Source organism: Hemicordylus capensis, chromosome 2 (assembly GCF_027244095.1).
Source record: "Hemicordylus capensis ecotype Gifberg chromosome 2, rHemCap1.1.pri, whole genome shotgun sequence".
In the NCBI taxonomy this organism is placed as follows: domain Eukaryota; kingdom Metazoa; phylum Chordata; class Lepidosauria; order Squamata; family Cordylidae; genus Hemicordylus; species Hemicordylus capensis.
The window spans coordinates 348789291-348803209 of record NC_069658.1 but is presented as its reverse complement, the minus strand read 5'-3'; the positions used below and the strand labels follow the sequence as shown (position 1 = coordinate 348803209).

At 45.5% G+C, this 13919-nt stretch overlaps 2 protein-coding genes and 1 long non-coding RNA gene across 6 annotated transcripts in view; 2 read left to right on the top strand and 1 right to left on the bottom strand.

Annotated features, from left to right (window-relative positions):
- The window catches only part of SLC25A48 (solute carrier family 25 member 48), a 44333-nt gene extending 33220 nt beyond the window's left edge, over positions 1-11113 (top strand). For all 4 annotated transcript variants that reach the window (XM_053301749.1, XM_053301747.1, XM_053301748.1 and 1 more), the window contains 3 exons: positions 786-919; positions 5047-5173; positions 10429-11113. In XM_053301749.1, coding sequence (XP_053157724.1) covers positions 786-919; positions 5047-5166 — 254 coding nt within the window. In that variant the 3' untranslated portion in view covers positions 5167-5173; positions 10429-11113. The remainder of the gene's footprint in view (positions 1-785; positions 920-5046; positions 5174-10428) is intronic.
- On the bottom strand, positions 3052-5275 carry LOC128347303 (uncharacterized). The gene is made up of 2 exons (XR_008317494.1): positions 5019-5275; positions 3052-3714 (listed from the first exon to the last, which is right to left on the bottom strand). It is a non-coding gene; the product is annotated as an uncharacterized LOC128347303 (long non-coding RNA).
- A 1825-nt stretch (positions 11114-12938) lies between the features above and the next one.
- LOC128347301 (uncharacterized) overlaps positions 12939-13919 on the top strand; it is a 35965-nt gene continuing 34984 nt past the window's right edge. The window contains exon 1 of the mRNA XM_053301745.1: positions 12939-13076. The gene's annotated coding sequence lies outside the window, so the exon portion shown is untranslated. The remainder of the gene's footprint in view (positions 13077-13919) is intronic.

The window sequence follows — 13919 nt, the reverse complement described above, 5'->3', positions numbered from 1 at the left end:
TAAAAACTTGCCTCAAGTACATGAGGTGATTCTCAATGTGACAGTCTGGGATGATTTTAAAAGTGGATGTACTTGACTTATGATGGCCACTTATGATTTTTAGCCCTGAAAACTTGTGTAAAGCACACTTGGGCTTTACTGGGGAACCCCTTTAATAGGGCCTGTTCGACAGCCCTCATTGAGAGGTACAGGAAATGTGCTGTTACCTAGAGAAGCAATTTAAGAAATGGCAAACTAGGAGTAGTCCCCAAAACATGGTCTGAGGGCACATAATACAATTACTTTGCAACAGTTCTCTAGGTCTACTCAGCATCTGGATGAGTGAACATCTGCGAATTCCCTATAGAATGCCTTGAGTTCTATGATGGAAGAAAGGGGGGATATAAACATAATAAATAAATCTAAGTCAATTGAACCAGATAGTAAAATTCACATTGCCTTCAATTATAATTAAATTTTGATTATATAGATTGATTTTTAAAGACTTTTGTCATTCTCTTTCAATGAATGAGTTAGGTAAACCACTGTGGTCCAGTGGTTAGAGTGCTGGACTATGACCACGGAGACCCGAGTTCAAATCCCCATTCAGCCATGATACTCACTGGGTAACTCTGGTCCAGCTGCATATTTCTCAGCCTAACGTACCTCACAGGGTTGTCGTGAGGACAAACATAACCATGTATACATCTCTGGATTCCTTGGAGGAAAAGCGGGATATAAATGTAATAAATAAATAAATAAATATTGTTTGATGCTTTCCTGTCCTTTCCCCCCTCTTTTCCTAGGAGCAATATCTTGGGGAAGTGCCACTCCTATGGATGTTGTGAAGAGTCGCCTTCAAGCAGATGGTGTGTCTTTTAACAGATACAGAGGAGTTATTGACTGTATCTCCCAAAGTTATCACAGTGAGGGTCTAAAAGTAAGGATTATCAAAACAATATCCGCTTATATTTGGAACACAGTTCTGGCAACAAACTGAATACTGGCTAGTTTTCTTAAATGGAACTTCCAAGCCATCAATAGTAGCCTCATTGCTACTTTTCTGTGGTCTGATATTGCTATGCATGTTACGGCACTATTTAAATTTGACCCGTCAATGATATCATTTTTCCATTGTCATCCTGCATAACTCCTAGAACCCTTGGACAAAAAAAAAAAATCGACTCAGTGAGACCCGGTTTGTAAGAGTGAGTGGGGAGAGCAGACTAAGCCCGCTCTCCCCGCACACGAGCAGGGCAGGAGCCCTGGGCAGCTGGATCGGCCGCCCACACAACTGCCGGCTCCGTGATGGAGCTGGTGGGGGCTGGGGAGTTCAGGGGCCACGCGGCCCCTGGAAGCTCCAGTATACCCTGTGTGAGCACACAGGACATACTGGAGAGACCCCTGGAGCCGGGAGGCAGCTTTTTGCTTCCCCTCTGGGGGTCTACTCGTGAGTAGCCATGGCGTGGAGCTGCACTGTGGCTACTCACAATCGGGAAGCCCAGGTTAGCGGAGCACTCACTCCGCTAACCCGGGCTTAGGGGAAGGCTACAAAAGCGGGTGACCTGCTTTGACTCAACCAGACTCAGCTGCAAGCCCGGTGAGTCTCATGATCAGTGGAAAGCGGGCTAAGCACCCTTAGCCCGCTTTCCACTGATCGTCAGCATAGCTCCATAGTAAATTTAAAAGTAAGCAGAATTGGGATATCACATCTAGCTTGGCCCCTTTGAACCCTGCATCTTTTTACCACATTCCAGTAGACAATGCCACTTGAAATAGTAGGTCAAAGATTAGTTGCAGGGTGCAGATGGGGTGAGCACTATGCTGCAGGCTGTCCCTGCCATTCCAGTGTGGGGAGGAAGTTCAGTCCATGCAGTCAGTTCATGCATGCACAGTTTATCTGATAACAGATTGGACACCATTTGCATACCTCATTAAATAAACTGGCGAGTTCCTATGCTAGATTTCATTTAGCCTGCACTTGTGACATGCGAAAGCATACGTGAATATAAAACAGCATTTGCCTCCAGATAACTGATGTTTCAGCACTTATTCATCATCCAACATTGCATCTCATCACATAAATCTTATAATATTATTTTCAATGCCAACTTTCATTGCTTGTAGCAACTCACAGATGTGGAAAAAGATTTAATGTCTGCTCTCAAGAAAAAATTGGCATTATCCCCTTAGAGAAATCCCAGTACAATGTATCAAAGGTTATTTTGTCTAAAAGGAACATGATTGTACCCATTCAGTACTCAATCATCAGTCCCTTTTTTTCTATGTAAACTACTTTGAGAACCTTTTTGTGGAAAAGCAGTATATTTATATTAACAATATCAATTATAAGAATAATTTGAATGGGAGACTACTTGTCAGGGGCGTAACTATCATTAGGCATGGGGAGGCGGCTGCCTGGGGGCCCCCACGCCTCGAGGGGGCCCCCAAAGGCAAGTCAAATGTGAAGTGAGTGTGTGTGTATCAGCAAGGGGCCCATTTTAAAAAATTTTCTCTGGGCCCACTCCAGCCTCGTTACGCCCCTGCTACTTGTGTGAGCACTGTAAGCTATTCCCCTGCCTGCTTGCATACAGAAAGTTCCCAAGTTCCCTCCATGACATCTCCAAGATAGGGTTGAGAGAGACTCCTGCCTGCAACCTTGTAGAAGCCGCAGCCAGTCTGTGAAGACAATACTGAGTAAGATGGACCAATAGTCTGACTTGGTATAAGGCAGCTTCCTATGTTCACATATTACCAGTGCTTCTTTAGTTTGGATGTCAACTATGTTAGCAGAACTGTTTTGGAGCAGTGGCAGAATGCCCTGAGATTACATTTGGGCTTGTGTGGGGAATTAGCGAGACTATAGTGAATAGTCTGTTAGAACAGGGATCCTCAACGCTGGGCCCCCAGATGTTAGTGGACTTCAACTCCCATAATCCCAAGCCCCAGTGGCCTTTGGTTGGGGATTATGGGAGTTGAAGTCCAATAACATTTGGGGGCCCAACGTTGAGGATGCCTGTGTTAGAGTATCAATTTCCGCAAAGTGTTGGTCTGGAAATAATGAGAAAGATATGGTACAATCAGATTTATTTAGGGATTTAGGGGTACAGGAATATAAAAATTGATTAAGCAGGCAAGAATGCAATAAAATATTAACTAATAATGCTAATTTGGAATCTCACAAAGAGGCATTTTAGCTTAAGGTTCAAATTATTACAGAATCTGCTCAGGGTTAACTAGAATAAGGGCCTGAAGAGAAGCTTTAGACTTAAAGAAAAGAGAGAAGACGTTGAGGAGAGTTAGAAAGATAGTCAATTAGTAATACCTAATTCAATATCTGATGGTATGTCGGTCACACTTGCAGGGTAGCATGTGTTGGCGGGTCTCCTCACAGGGACAAGGCAGGAAGGCAGGGCAAAGGAGAGGCAAACGTGCCACTCACAAGCTGGGAAACCAGGATAATGTCTGGTTCCAAGAAAAATCCAGAGGTGGTTGGATGCCTAAGGTCCGATTCTTTAGGGTAGCCAAACGTGGTGTGTGATTTGGGTCTGGAGACAGGTCCAAACTGGAGGCTAGGATCCAAGCTGGAATCAAGGCTGGAGCAAAAGCTGTAGCTGATGTTATGGCTATAGCTAAAGCGCGCACACACTATTTGTTAGTGTTTGAGCTGGAAATAGGGAAATCATGCCTTTGGGCCATCCATGGATCACACTTCCTTGATTCTGGGGCTGACATCTGTGGTTGACAAAAGAATTCATATTGCTTGATTTGATGTAGGTGTGATTTCAATGAACAATAAATTGAAAGTTTTTGAACAACATGTATGGGCTGGAGTGAATGGGCGAGCTCAAGGCTTTTTTTTTTTTTGGAGAACTAGCGACCTTTTTTTTTTTTTTTTTTTTTTTGAGAACTAACGACCATTCCTGCTGGTCCATGACAGAACATTAGTGCAGCGATAGTGTGGGAGGGCTCAGCCTTATTTGAATTCCTGTAAAAATGATTAGCAAAACTAATTCTTTATGCCAAGAAAAGGGAGTTTTACTATTCTCTTGAGAAATAGTATATTTCCTTAACTTGTGTCTGCTTAGCCAGCTTCCTTCTCTGATTAGAGAGGGGCCATAGGGTCATACCTTACGGTCACTTGTTACCTTGGGTAAGAATTACCCCATGTTTGCTCATGTAAGCAACCAACTTGAGAGCTTTGCCAAATATGAGATTGAGATTGATAGCCTGCAGTTCCAAATCACATAGTGGGGTACTGTTTGTTGGGGGTGTGCACAAAACCAGGTTTCCCAGTTCAGTCTGAGTCCAGGCCGGACTCGAACTGGACATGTTCAGTTTCCTGCTCCTTGAAACCCCCTCCCCTGGTTTGGTTCATGGGGTTTGCGAAGATATCTATAGATATAGGTATATATACATATACATATACATATAGAAATAGAACTCACTGCTCGGCTTCTCCAAGGCTACATGGTGGGGGCGGTTGTCCTCCAGAACTTCCTCCACCTGCTGGCCTCTATTATATTCCAAATTGCCCAGTTTGGCAGTCTTTGGCCTGTTCTGGGCCTCACCCCTACAGCAGGAGCCATTTTGGAGGCCACCGTGCATGTCCAATGGGTCTCTGCATGGACCACCAGAACCAAGTGATTTGGAATATAATGGAGGCCAGCGGGGGAATGGGGAACTTCTGGAGACACACACACACATACACCCTGCGGCCTCAGAGAAGCCCTGAGAGTGGCATCAGCAGCGAGTTCTATTTCTGCTTTTTACAAAAGTAAAAAGTTTTTTTAAAAACACTTAGAAACCCCCACCAAACAGGCCAGAGAGGGGGTCAGCTCGATATCTAACTGAACCGGGGGGTGGGGTTCAGTCTGATATCGAGCCATCGTAGTCGAACAGGTTCATTTCTGAACCTGTTTGCACATCCCTACTGTTTGTAGCCCCCAAACAGGCTGTTCTAGCAACAGCCATTGTTTTCAAGTCCATCTTACTTACACTAGTGTTTTCTGTACCAACTGATAGGTGCCTTTGCTAACCTTAACTTTCCTTTCCTGTTCTGAGCAGGTCTTTTTCAAGGGCCTCACAGTGAATGCAGTGCGAGGATTCCCAATGAGTGCTGCTATGTTTCTTGGATATGAACTTTCACTCAGAGCCCTAAGAGAACAAGCAGAAACAAATCCTTGAATTCCAGGTGAGCTTCATAATAATATCTTCTATCTTGATATCTTCTCCTTAATGAAGGCTCCTCATTTGGGGCAGAGGAAGCATTGCCACCCTCCTTGCCAGCCCCAAGTTCTTTCACCACACATACCATCTCTTCCTCTCTCTCTTTCTCTCTGTGTGTCTCTCTTGCTTGAATGTTGCTTTTGCATTTTCACTGCTTGCCAGTAGATGGCCTTAGCTGTTGGTCTTTCTTCTAAATTCCATTCTAAAGCCATTTCCTTCCTCTTAGGGGAGGGAAATCCTTTTGCCCCCAAATGAAGTGATTAGTCACTACCCAAATTACATATTTAGTGCCCCACCAAAAATCAGGATCTGCCTTTCTCACCCCCAAAAGGGTGGGCAGAGGCTTGCCCTGACCCCAACCAATCAGAAGTCAGAATAGCTTACAGGCACCTATTCTGACCAATAGCCAAAAAACAAGGCCAGCCCAGTCATCTGATTTTCCAGGCAGGGTGATTTTTCTAGGCAAGTTGAGGAGACTCTCTGGAGATCTGTGTACAAAATGGGAGCACTCAGGCTGCAAACAAATGGAATCCCAAAGGTAGGACTTCTGACTATCTTTCTCCACCTTCCCCTTCTCCAGAGCGAAGCCAGCCCTTTTCTCCTCACTCAGCACCCCAACAAAGCCCTCAGGAGGCACTGGATTTCTCCAGCATTTGCTTGGAGATTTTTTCTTTTTAAAAATACCTCTAGCAGATCTTGGCAACGATCAGAGGTCTCGAGAATGAGGGGGCAAGTGGGAGATAATGGTGGACTGGCACTTCCTCTGGGTAGTTCTTTTACTAAGAAGCAAACACCTCTCTTGAGGGTGAAGGAGAGGGCAGGGGGATATAGCTTCCAAATTTAAAAAGGCATTTTAACTGAAATTACTAAATGAACAATTTCAGACTTATCCTGTTTGAAATGTGTTTGTCTTTAATGCAGTTTAAAAAAATAATATTAATAATTTAGAATTCTGAGATTATTACCTTCTCTTCATGGGCAACAATTTGGAAACCAGGCCAGTCCAAAATAATCAAGTAGCTCCACCACTTTATAGTCCAGGGCTGCACAACTCCAATGCCCTGGTAGGCCGGAACCCACCACAACTTGTCGTGCAGGGGCCGAGGTCAATTTTAATGTAATATTTATATTATATTAAAAATATTATTAGTTACTTTTGGATCTATTCCCCCTGTCAAGGGATCCATAGTTTTAACCAAGGATAGTGAGCAGAAAATAAGTCTTGGCCCTACTCAGTCAGTGGGCTCCCTGGAGTGCATGCCAATCCCAAACAAATGCCATCTCCTCTCCCTAAACTGCTTTCTGGCTGCAATCCTAGGTATGCTTACTGGGAAGTAAGCCTCTCTGGGTACACTGTGGGACATATTTCTGTGTAGACATGCATAGGATGGCACTATAAAGCAGTTTCCAGCTCCTGTGTTGCTGCAAGATATTCTTACCTGGGGGCCGGTAAAATAGTCCCTGCAGGATCCAGCCCCTTGTGCAGGCATGCTCTAGTCCTTATGCCTGATTTTGTTTGCTGTTGGTTGGTTATTTTTGTGTTTCTTATTTTTTTGTGAGTGGTAGTAGTATTGAAAGAAGAGGTCCTCAACCTAAGTTCTTAGGACAGGTTAATGATTTATATGTTTTAATTTTCAAATCTGATAAAGGATTCTCTAAGTAAATGTTGCACAGAACTGCAGCCCAATCCTATACAGTTTATTCCAAGTAAAGCCTTACGGACTCATTGGGGCTCTCTCCCAAGTAACTGCTGTGTGCATAGGATTGCATCCCAAGGACATATTCCAGAAATGTTTATAGGGTGAGAAAGGGTGAAATAAAGCTTAAAAAAAAAAAAAAAGAATTTACTGTGTGTGCATATTTGTGAGAAGAAAGGAAGAAAAGTTCTGTGTGTGGCCAAATACTTTGTGATAATTTCAAGTGGTGTGAAATGTGTGTATGCAGGTGCTACCTGCAAATAGGCACTCAAGACTCCAATCCGTACCCCCCAACACACACTTTGGTTGATCTTCTTAGCCTAGTCCTACATGGGGTGAGGAGGAGAGGGCTGAAATTGCAAGGAGGGGGAGAAATGGAGGCAATGCTGATAGGAGACCGGGTGGACCTACTGAAGAGAAGAGGCAGCATGGGCTTGAGAGGGCATTGCTACTTCCCCTACAATTAACCAGTCTAAGGGCAGGATTTCTTTCTTCACAGCAAACCAAGGGGCTAATTTAGCACTAAACTAGCACCAAATAGCCAGCTGCCACGTGCTGGTGTGGATGATGTAGATTTTGGTTGAGACAAGTAAACTTTACAGATGACAGATGGAGAAAACCATGGTCTGGTTCTTTCTAACTTAGGGTTGGACCTGCCTACTATTAGCCATGGTTACCCTGGCTCCCTTCCATCCCCCGCCTCTCCCACAGCCCCAAGAAGTAGCTGCCAGCACTGCTTCTCTTACTGGAAACTAAGGAGTTCATACAATTCAAAAACAGGCAATTATCTTATTTCCTTGAAACCAATAGAACATACTTCTACCACAACATGGCCATAACCCAATTTAGACTTTAGCATGGCTGGCATGCACAATCCGAACATAGAACTGAAATAAATGTAAAACCAGTAAGAGCTGCAATTCTATACATTCTTACTTTGGAGAAAGCTCTACTGAACTCACAGGGACTTACATATGAGTAAAGCAAATACAAAAATCAGGCTGCAAATCTACTAGCTCTGTGTTGGATTGTTGTCAGTGGGTGAAACCCACTGGTTCCATGTGGTGGTTGTTAGTTTCCATGGGAGGTGGGTTGCATTAACCAGTTGTGGTTATACACTAATCAGCTTGTCACAGTTTACTGTTCACTGACAGATGACAAAAAAAATTTATTAAAGTGCGGGCCATTCCAGTGAGATGGATACACAGTAGTCTTGTGTCCTTTTATTCTTTTTAAAGAGCTATATGAACAACTGTGAAGAAGCATTTATCTTTTTGCAGATGAAAAATAAGTTACACTATTTTGGTCATGGAGTCAGGAACAGTTTACTCATCATGGGCACTATCCAATAAGTCTATTGCAGCAGCATAGGGCTGTCCATGCTAGGTCTTTTCTAGAGAACGAAGTTCTACAACACTTGCAAAAGCAATTTGATGGGAAAGAGTGGTGGCACACACAAAATGAATGTGTATGTAATACCCCTGCTAACTGGGCAAAGAGGCACCATTTACTGTGGTGATTCTCTTTATTTAGCAGGGGGAGAGTAATTGGCCCTATCCACCCCCAGCACAGTACTTCCAGTGACTGTTGCTGGTGTCTATCTTATGTTTCTTTTTAGAATGTGAGCCCTCTGGGGACAGGGATCCATCTTATTTATTTACTATTTCTCTGTGTAAACCGCCCTGAGCCATTTTTGGAAGGGCAGTATAGAAATTGAATTATTATTTCTTGTTTACACAGTCAGACAGGTGTTATTGACTGGTTTGTTTTATCCAGACATCAAGTCCTTCCCAAGGACCTGTGATGGCTGAGTTTTATTACCAGTGTTGTTGCTGTTATTGTTATAGATATCGTCGCAGAGTATAGGCTGTTCCCAGTAAAGTTGCTCTTTGTAATTGGTTGATGGTGATTTCTGTGGCCCCTATGGTGTTGAGGTGCTCTTCAAGTTGTTTTGGAATTGCGATTATTATTATTTCTTGTTTACACAGTCAGACAGGTGTGATTGACTGGTTTGTTTTATCCAGACATCGAGTCCTTCCCAAGGACCTGGGATGGCTGAATTTTATTGCCATTATTATTATTATTATTATTATTATTATTATTATTATTAGTGAGCGATGTGCCTGAAGAGTGGGTGGTGGGTGATATCTCACCTTTGCAGGGTGATGCCTGGCCAAGACCAGTCTGCTGGGATTCAGGTGACACGGCACTATGAGTGGGGAAAAGAGCCCATGGAGTATCTGGAGCAAGAGGGTACCTGCCAAGTGAGATCAGCTCAATATCATTTATTAGAGGTGTGCACGGAACCGCGGAGCTGCGGTCCGGCACTGGGGTGGGAGGTTCTAACAAAATACGGGGGGCCTTTACTTACCCCCCAAAGAACGTCACCATAATCTTTTGAGTAAGCGGGCGGCATACCTCCTTGCCGCCCGCTTCATTCCCCCTCTGGCGCGGCTGTTCTCCTTTAAATTCTCAATCGGGCGGCAGGGTATCTTCCAGTCCCTGCCGCCCGGCTCTTCATCAATGTCCCCGCTCGGCTGCCCCCTGTGCAGTCCCAAGACCCCTGCCGCCCCTTCCCTTCCCATTTCAAGGGGTCGGCAGGAGAACTCCCCTGCCAACCCCGTCCCCTTCCCCGGCTGCTAGAAGCCATTTGCAGCGCAGCCGGGGAAGGGGACGGGGTCGGCAGGGGAGTTCTCCTGCTGACCCCTTGAAATGGGAAGGGAAGGGGCGGCAGGGGTCTTGGGACTGCACAGGGGGCAGCAGAGCGGGGACATTGATGAAGAGCCGGGCGGCAGGGACTGGAAGATACCCTGCCGCCCGATTGAGAATTTAAAGGAGAACAGCCGCGCCAGAGGGGGAATGAAGCAGGCGGCAAGGAGGTATGCCACCCGCTTACTCAAAAGAATACGGTGACGTTCTTTGGGGGGTAAGTAAAGCCCCCCGTACTTTGTTAGAACCTCCCACCTGAACCAAAACCACGCGTGTCCGGACCGGTCTGGAGGCCTTTAGAATGGCCTCCGAACCGGTCCGTGCACATGCCTATCATTTATAGGTCTCATAGATAGGGAAAGCCAAGGCCCATAGATGCTTGCAGAGGGAGTTTGCTAGGAGGTTCAGGGGCAGAGTTAGGTGGGGCTACACCTGCAATGTGATGTACACCGTGATGCAATGTGATGTTCTGTAGACCCTGGCCCTGAAGTGAGGTAAGGTGGTGCAACTGTGAAGGAAGACCCTGGCTGCCCAGAGGGAATGGGAGAAAGGGTTCAGAGGTGGCACAGTAACTGTTTGCTGAAGCCAGAATAAAATACTTGCTACTGAAAATCACCTGGAGCATCACCCGGTCTGTGGACCAAAACATGGCATATCCCACCCCATTTGACCCAGAGTTACTCCTTTGGGGACCACAACTAAACAAAGTCAACAGCAGCTAAACAATACTGCCTTCAAGTCTGAAATTTAGTTGTCTCTATGCAACCTTTACTATAGTTTTTACTGGCAGTTTATTTCTTTTGTTTCTCCAAAGCAATCTCCCGCACTTGACCATCACTGCTACTTGCTGAGCCAAATCAACTTCACAGCCTGGATTGATTTAAACTGATGCCACTTACCAGAATATGTACAGAAGAAATTTCATCCTACCAGAGACCTTTATGTTTGTGGAGAGTAACTTTTGATCTTGTATGGATTTAGCTGAATTGCTGAAATTACAAATCAACTATTACCAAACTCTTTTTGTCCAAAATCTACCACTTAATGCTGAAGAGTATTTTCAAATATACATGGTAATCTGGCAATGATCAAAAATTTTCATTGGTGTGGCAAGAGTGAACCTGCTTTGTCTGGGATCCATCCATGATCAGCCATCTAGCCTGAAGAAGCAAGGAAAATAATTTCTCACCTAAGGAAGTTTGAAGTCTTTGCAAAGTTCCTGTCACATTTCATATTTGGTAAAATTCTTCCTTGGCTTTGCATGACAAAGTAACCTGTCTAGCATCTGCAATAAGAACTTAAGAAGAAAATAGAGACTTTCAACTTCTTTTGTTCCAAATGTAATTGATTGTGATAAGATTATTTTACTTTTTTAAAAATGCTTTTGCCTTCTTATAATTTATACGTAATGTATTACTTTGTGGAGCATGGTTTATTACATTGAATGAGATATGAAATATAAAATCTGTAATTAACTTTAAGTAAATCAAGAAGAAGAATTTAGTAGTTAATCAGCAACTTATTTGACCCCCTTGCAGGTTTTCAGGTCCTATTTGGCTCTTATTTGGTTCCTCTTGGTTCCAGATGAGGATGGCATACAAAACCAAGTAATAGCAATTTTCAAACTTTGGTCAAATTGGCCTTCGCAGGATTATTTTGGTGTAATGGAGGCAGGTTCTACAAGCCAAGCCAAAATCAGCTTTCTAAATTAGAGTGAAGTCACTAAGACAACTTAATATCTGTAATGTCATTGAATCAATTTCATTGTGAGCGGTATCAGATGAGGAAAGATTGGAAAGAATCAAGATAAAGGCTGTACCTCAGAGATGGTCCCAAACAGTCCTCCTTTTCGTTTGTAATGGCAGTGTCAACAGGTGTGTGGATAAAGGCATTCCAGTTGACATAGAGGCTATTCACACGATTGCCTCCGCTAGCCCGATTTTTTGCAATCGTGTGAACCACCGGGCTCGGCTGTGAGCTTGGTGGTTCTAGAGCAGGTAACCTGCTCAAGTACCCCTCCCCTAAAACCGGGTTTGCAGAGTGAGTGCTCCGCAAACCTGGGTGGTTTTTTTGTGAGTAGCCATGGCACGGCTCCGTGCCACAGCTACTCATGAGGAGACCCCCGGAGGGGAGATGAAAAGCCGCCTCCCGGCTCCAGGGGTCTCGCCAGCATGCCCTGTGCAGGGTGTGCTGGAGCTTCTGGGGGCCAATTGGCCCCTGCTCCCCCCAGCCCCTGCCGCCTCCATCATGTGGGCATCCGATCTGGCTGCCCAGGGCTCTCACTCTGATTGTCTGCGGGGAAAGCGGGCTTAGCCTGCTCTCCCGCTCAGCTCACCAAACCGGGTCTCACTGATCGTGAGACCCGGCTCCTTGTATACTTGGACCTAGACCTAATAGAGGTCTATATAATTGTGCATGGGATGCAGAAAGTTGATAGAGATATTTGGCTACTAGTCTCAGGGCTATAGGGCACCTCTAGTCTCAGGGCTCAAGATGCCTCTAAATACCATTTGCAGGGGAGTAACAGCAGGAGAGAGGGCATGCACTCAGCTCTTTCCTATGGTCTCCCCGAGGCATCTGTTGGGCCATTGTATGAAACACACACACACACACACACACAGCATGTGCAAGCAGGGTCTCAGTCAGAACTATGGTGGAGGAGTAGAGGGCTTTAATGCTTTCCCCAATTTACAGTCCCAATTTCCAATTTACTTTGGAAACAAGCTTCCAATGGTGCCAGCCTGACCAAACCAGACCCTTTCTCCCTCTGCATGGAAACAAAACATCAGATCACATACGGTGCTAAAAGATTTCTCCACTTATTCCAGTAGGTTCCAGTAAGTGATTTAAAACTGAAACTGCACTAAGGTTCAGTTTGGGAATAGTGAAACCACCACAAGCAACTGTGGGACTCCTTACTGATCTCACCACAGGTATTGTGGCGTTGTTCCAGCTGCTGCCTTCAGAAGAGCCTGATATCTAACAGCTGTGTTAGCCCAGCAGTACTTCATGGCAGGAAGGGCTGCTAGGTTGCCAGAGGCTTATGAATCACTGAAGCCACACCTGAGGCATGGCCGGTGGTCTGCTTGTAGGCAGCCGCCAAAGAGGACCAGACTTTGGGGCTGGGCCTTTGGTGTGGGGCGGGGGGGAGGCTATATCGTGGGTGGGTGGAGTTTTGGGTTAGAGGGCTGTTTTTATCATCCTGAGTTGTGCCAGGCCTATCTGATGAGATGTGTTTGGGCTCTCCTGAGTGGGATGGTGCGGTGGGTGCATCCGGCAGCCTATTGCTGTAGTGGTGGGGGATAGAAGACTTGGTGCTGGCAGAGCAGCTGGACATTACAGGGGAAGGGAATTTAGTAATTTAGTAACTATTTTCACTTCCAACTGCTCTGTCAACTTTCAGGCCTTAGAGAGAAACACTAACTACCCACAGAGCCTGGCCTTGCTCCTGTGTAATGTCAGGTCAGTTCAGAATAAGACCGAAATTGTCCATGATCTGATCATGGACGTGGGAGCTGACCTGGCAGGTATAACTGAGACTTGGTTGGGGGAGGCAAGTGGTCCAGTGTGGGCTCAGCTTCTTCCTCCAGGTTATTCTGTTGTGGAGCAGGTTAGGGCGGAGGTGGGGGGTGGAGTGGCTGTGGTCCACAAGAATACCATCTCCCTTACCAGGGCCCATGTGAGACAGTTGACTTATATTGAGTGTTTATTTTTGAGGCTGGGAACGAGAGATATATTGGGGATTCCGTTGGTGTACCATTCACACCGCTGCCCAACTGACTCCCTAACTGAGCTGACGGAGCTGGTTGCGGAGTTGGTGTAGGAGTCTCCCAGGCTTTTCGTGCTGGGGGACTTCAATATCCACTTTGGGGCTGGCTTGTCTGGTGTGGCTCAGGAGTTAATAGCGGCCATGACAACTATGGGCCTATCCCAATTAGTTTCTGAACCAACTCATGTTGCCGGCCACACACTCGATTTGGTCTTCTATTTGGATCAGGGGGGTGTTCCTTGGGTGGGGGATCCGGTGGTTTCCCCATTGTCATGGACAAACCACTACTTGGTTAAGATTGGTATCACAGCCACAATCCACCCCTGCAGGGGTGATGGACCTATTAGGATGGTCCGCCCAAAAAGGCTGCTGGATCCAGTAGGTTTCCAAAAGGCTTTGGAGGGTTTTGAAGTGGATGCGGCCGGTGATTCTGTCTATGCCCTAGTGGGAACCTGGAATAGGGAACTCACCAGAGCAGTAGACACGATTGCTCCTAAGTGTCCCTCCAGACCTGCTTCAAAAATGGCCCCCTGAGG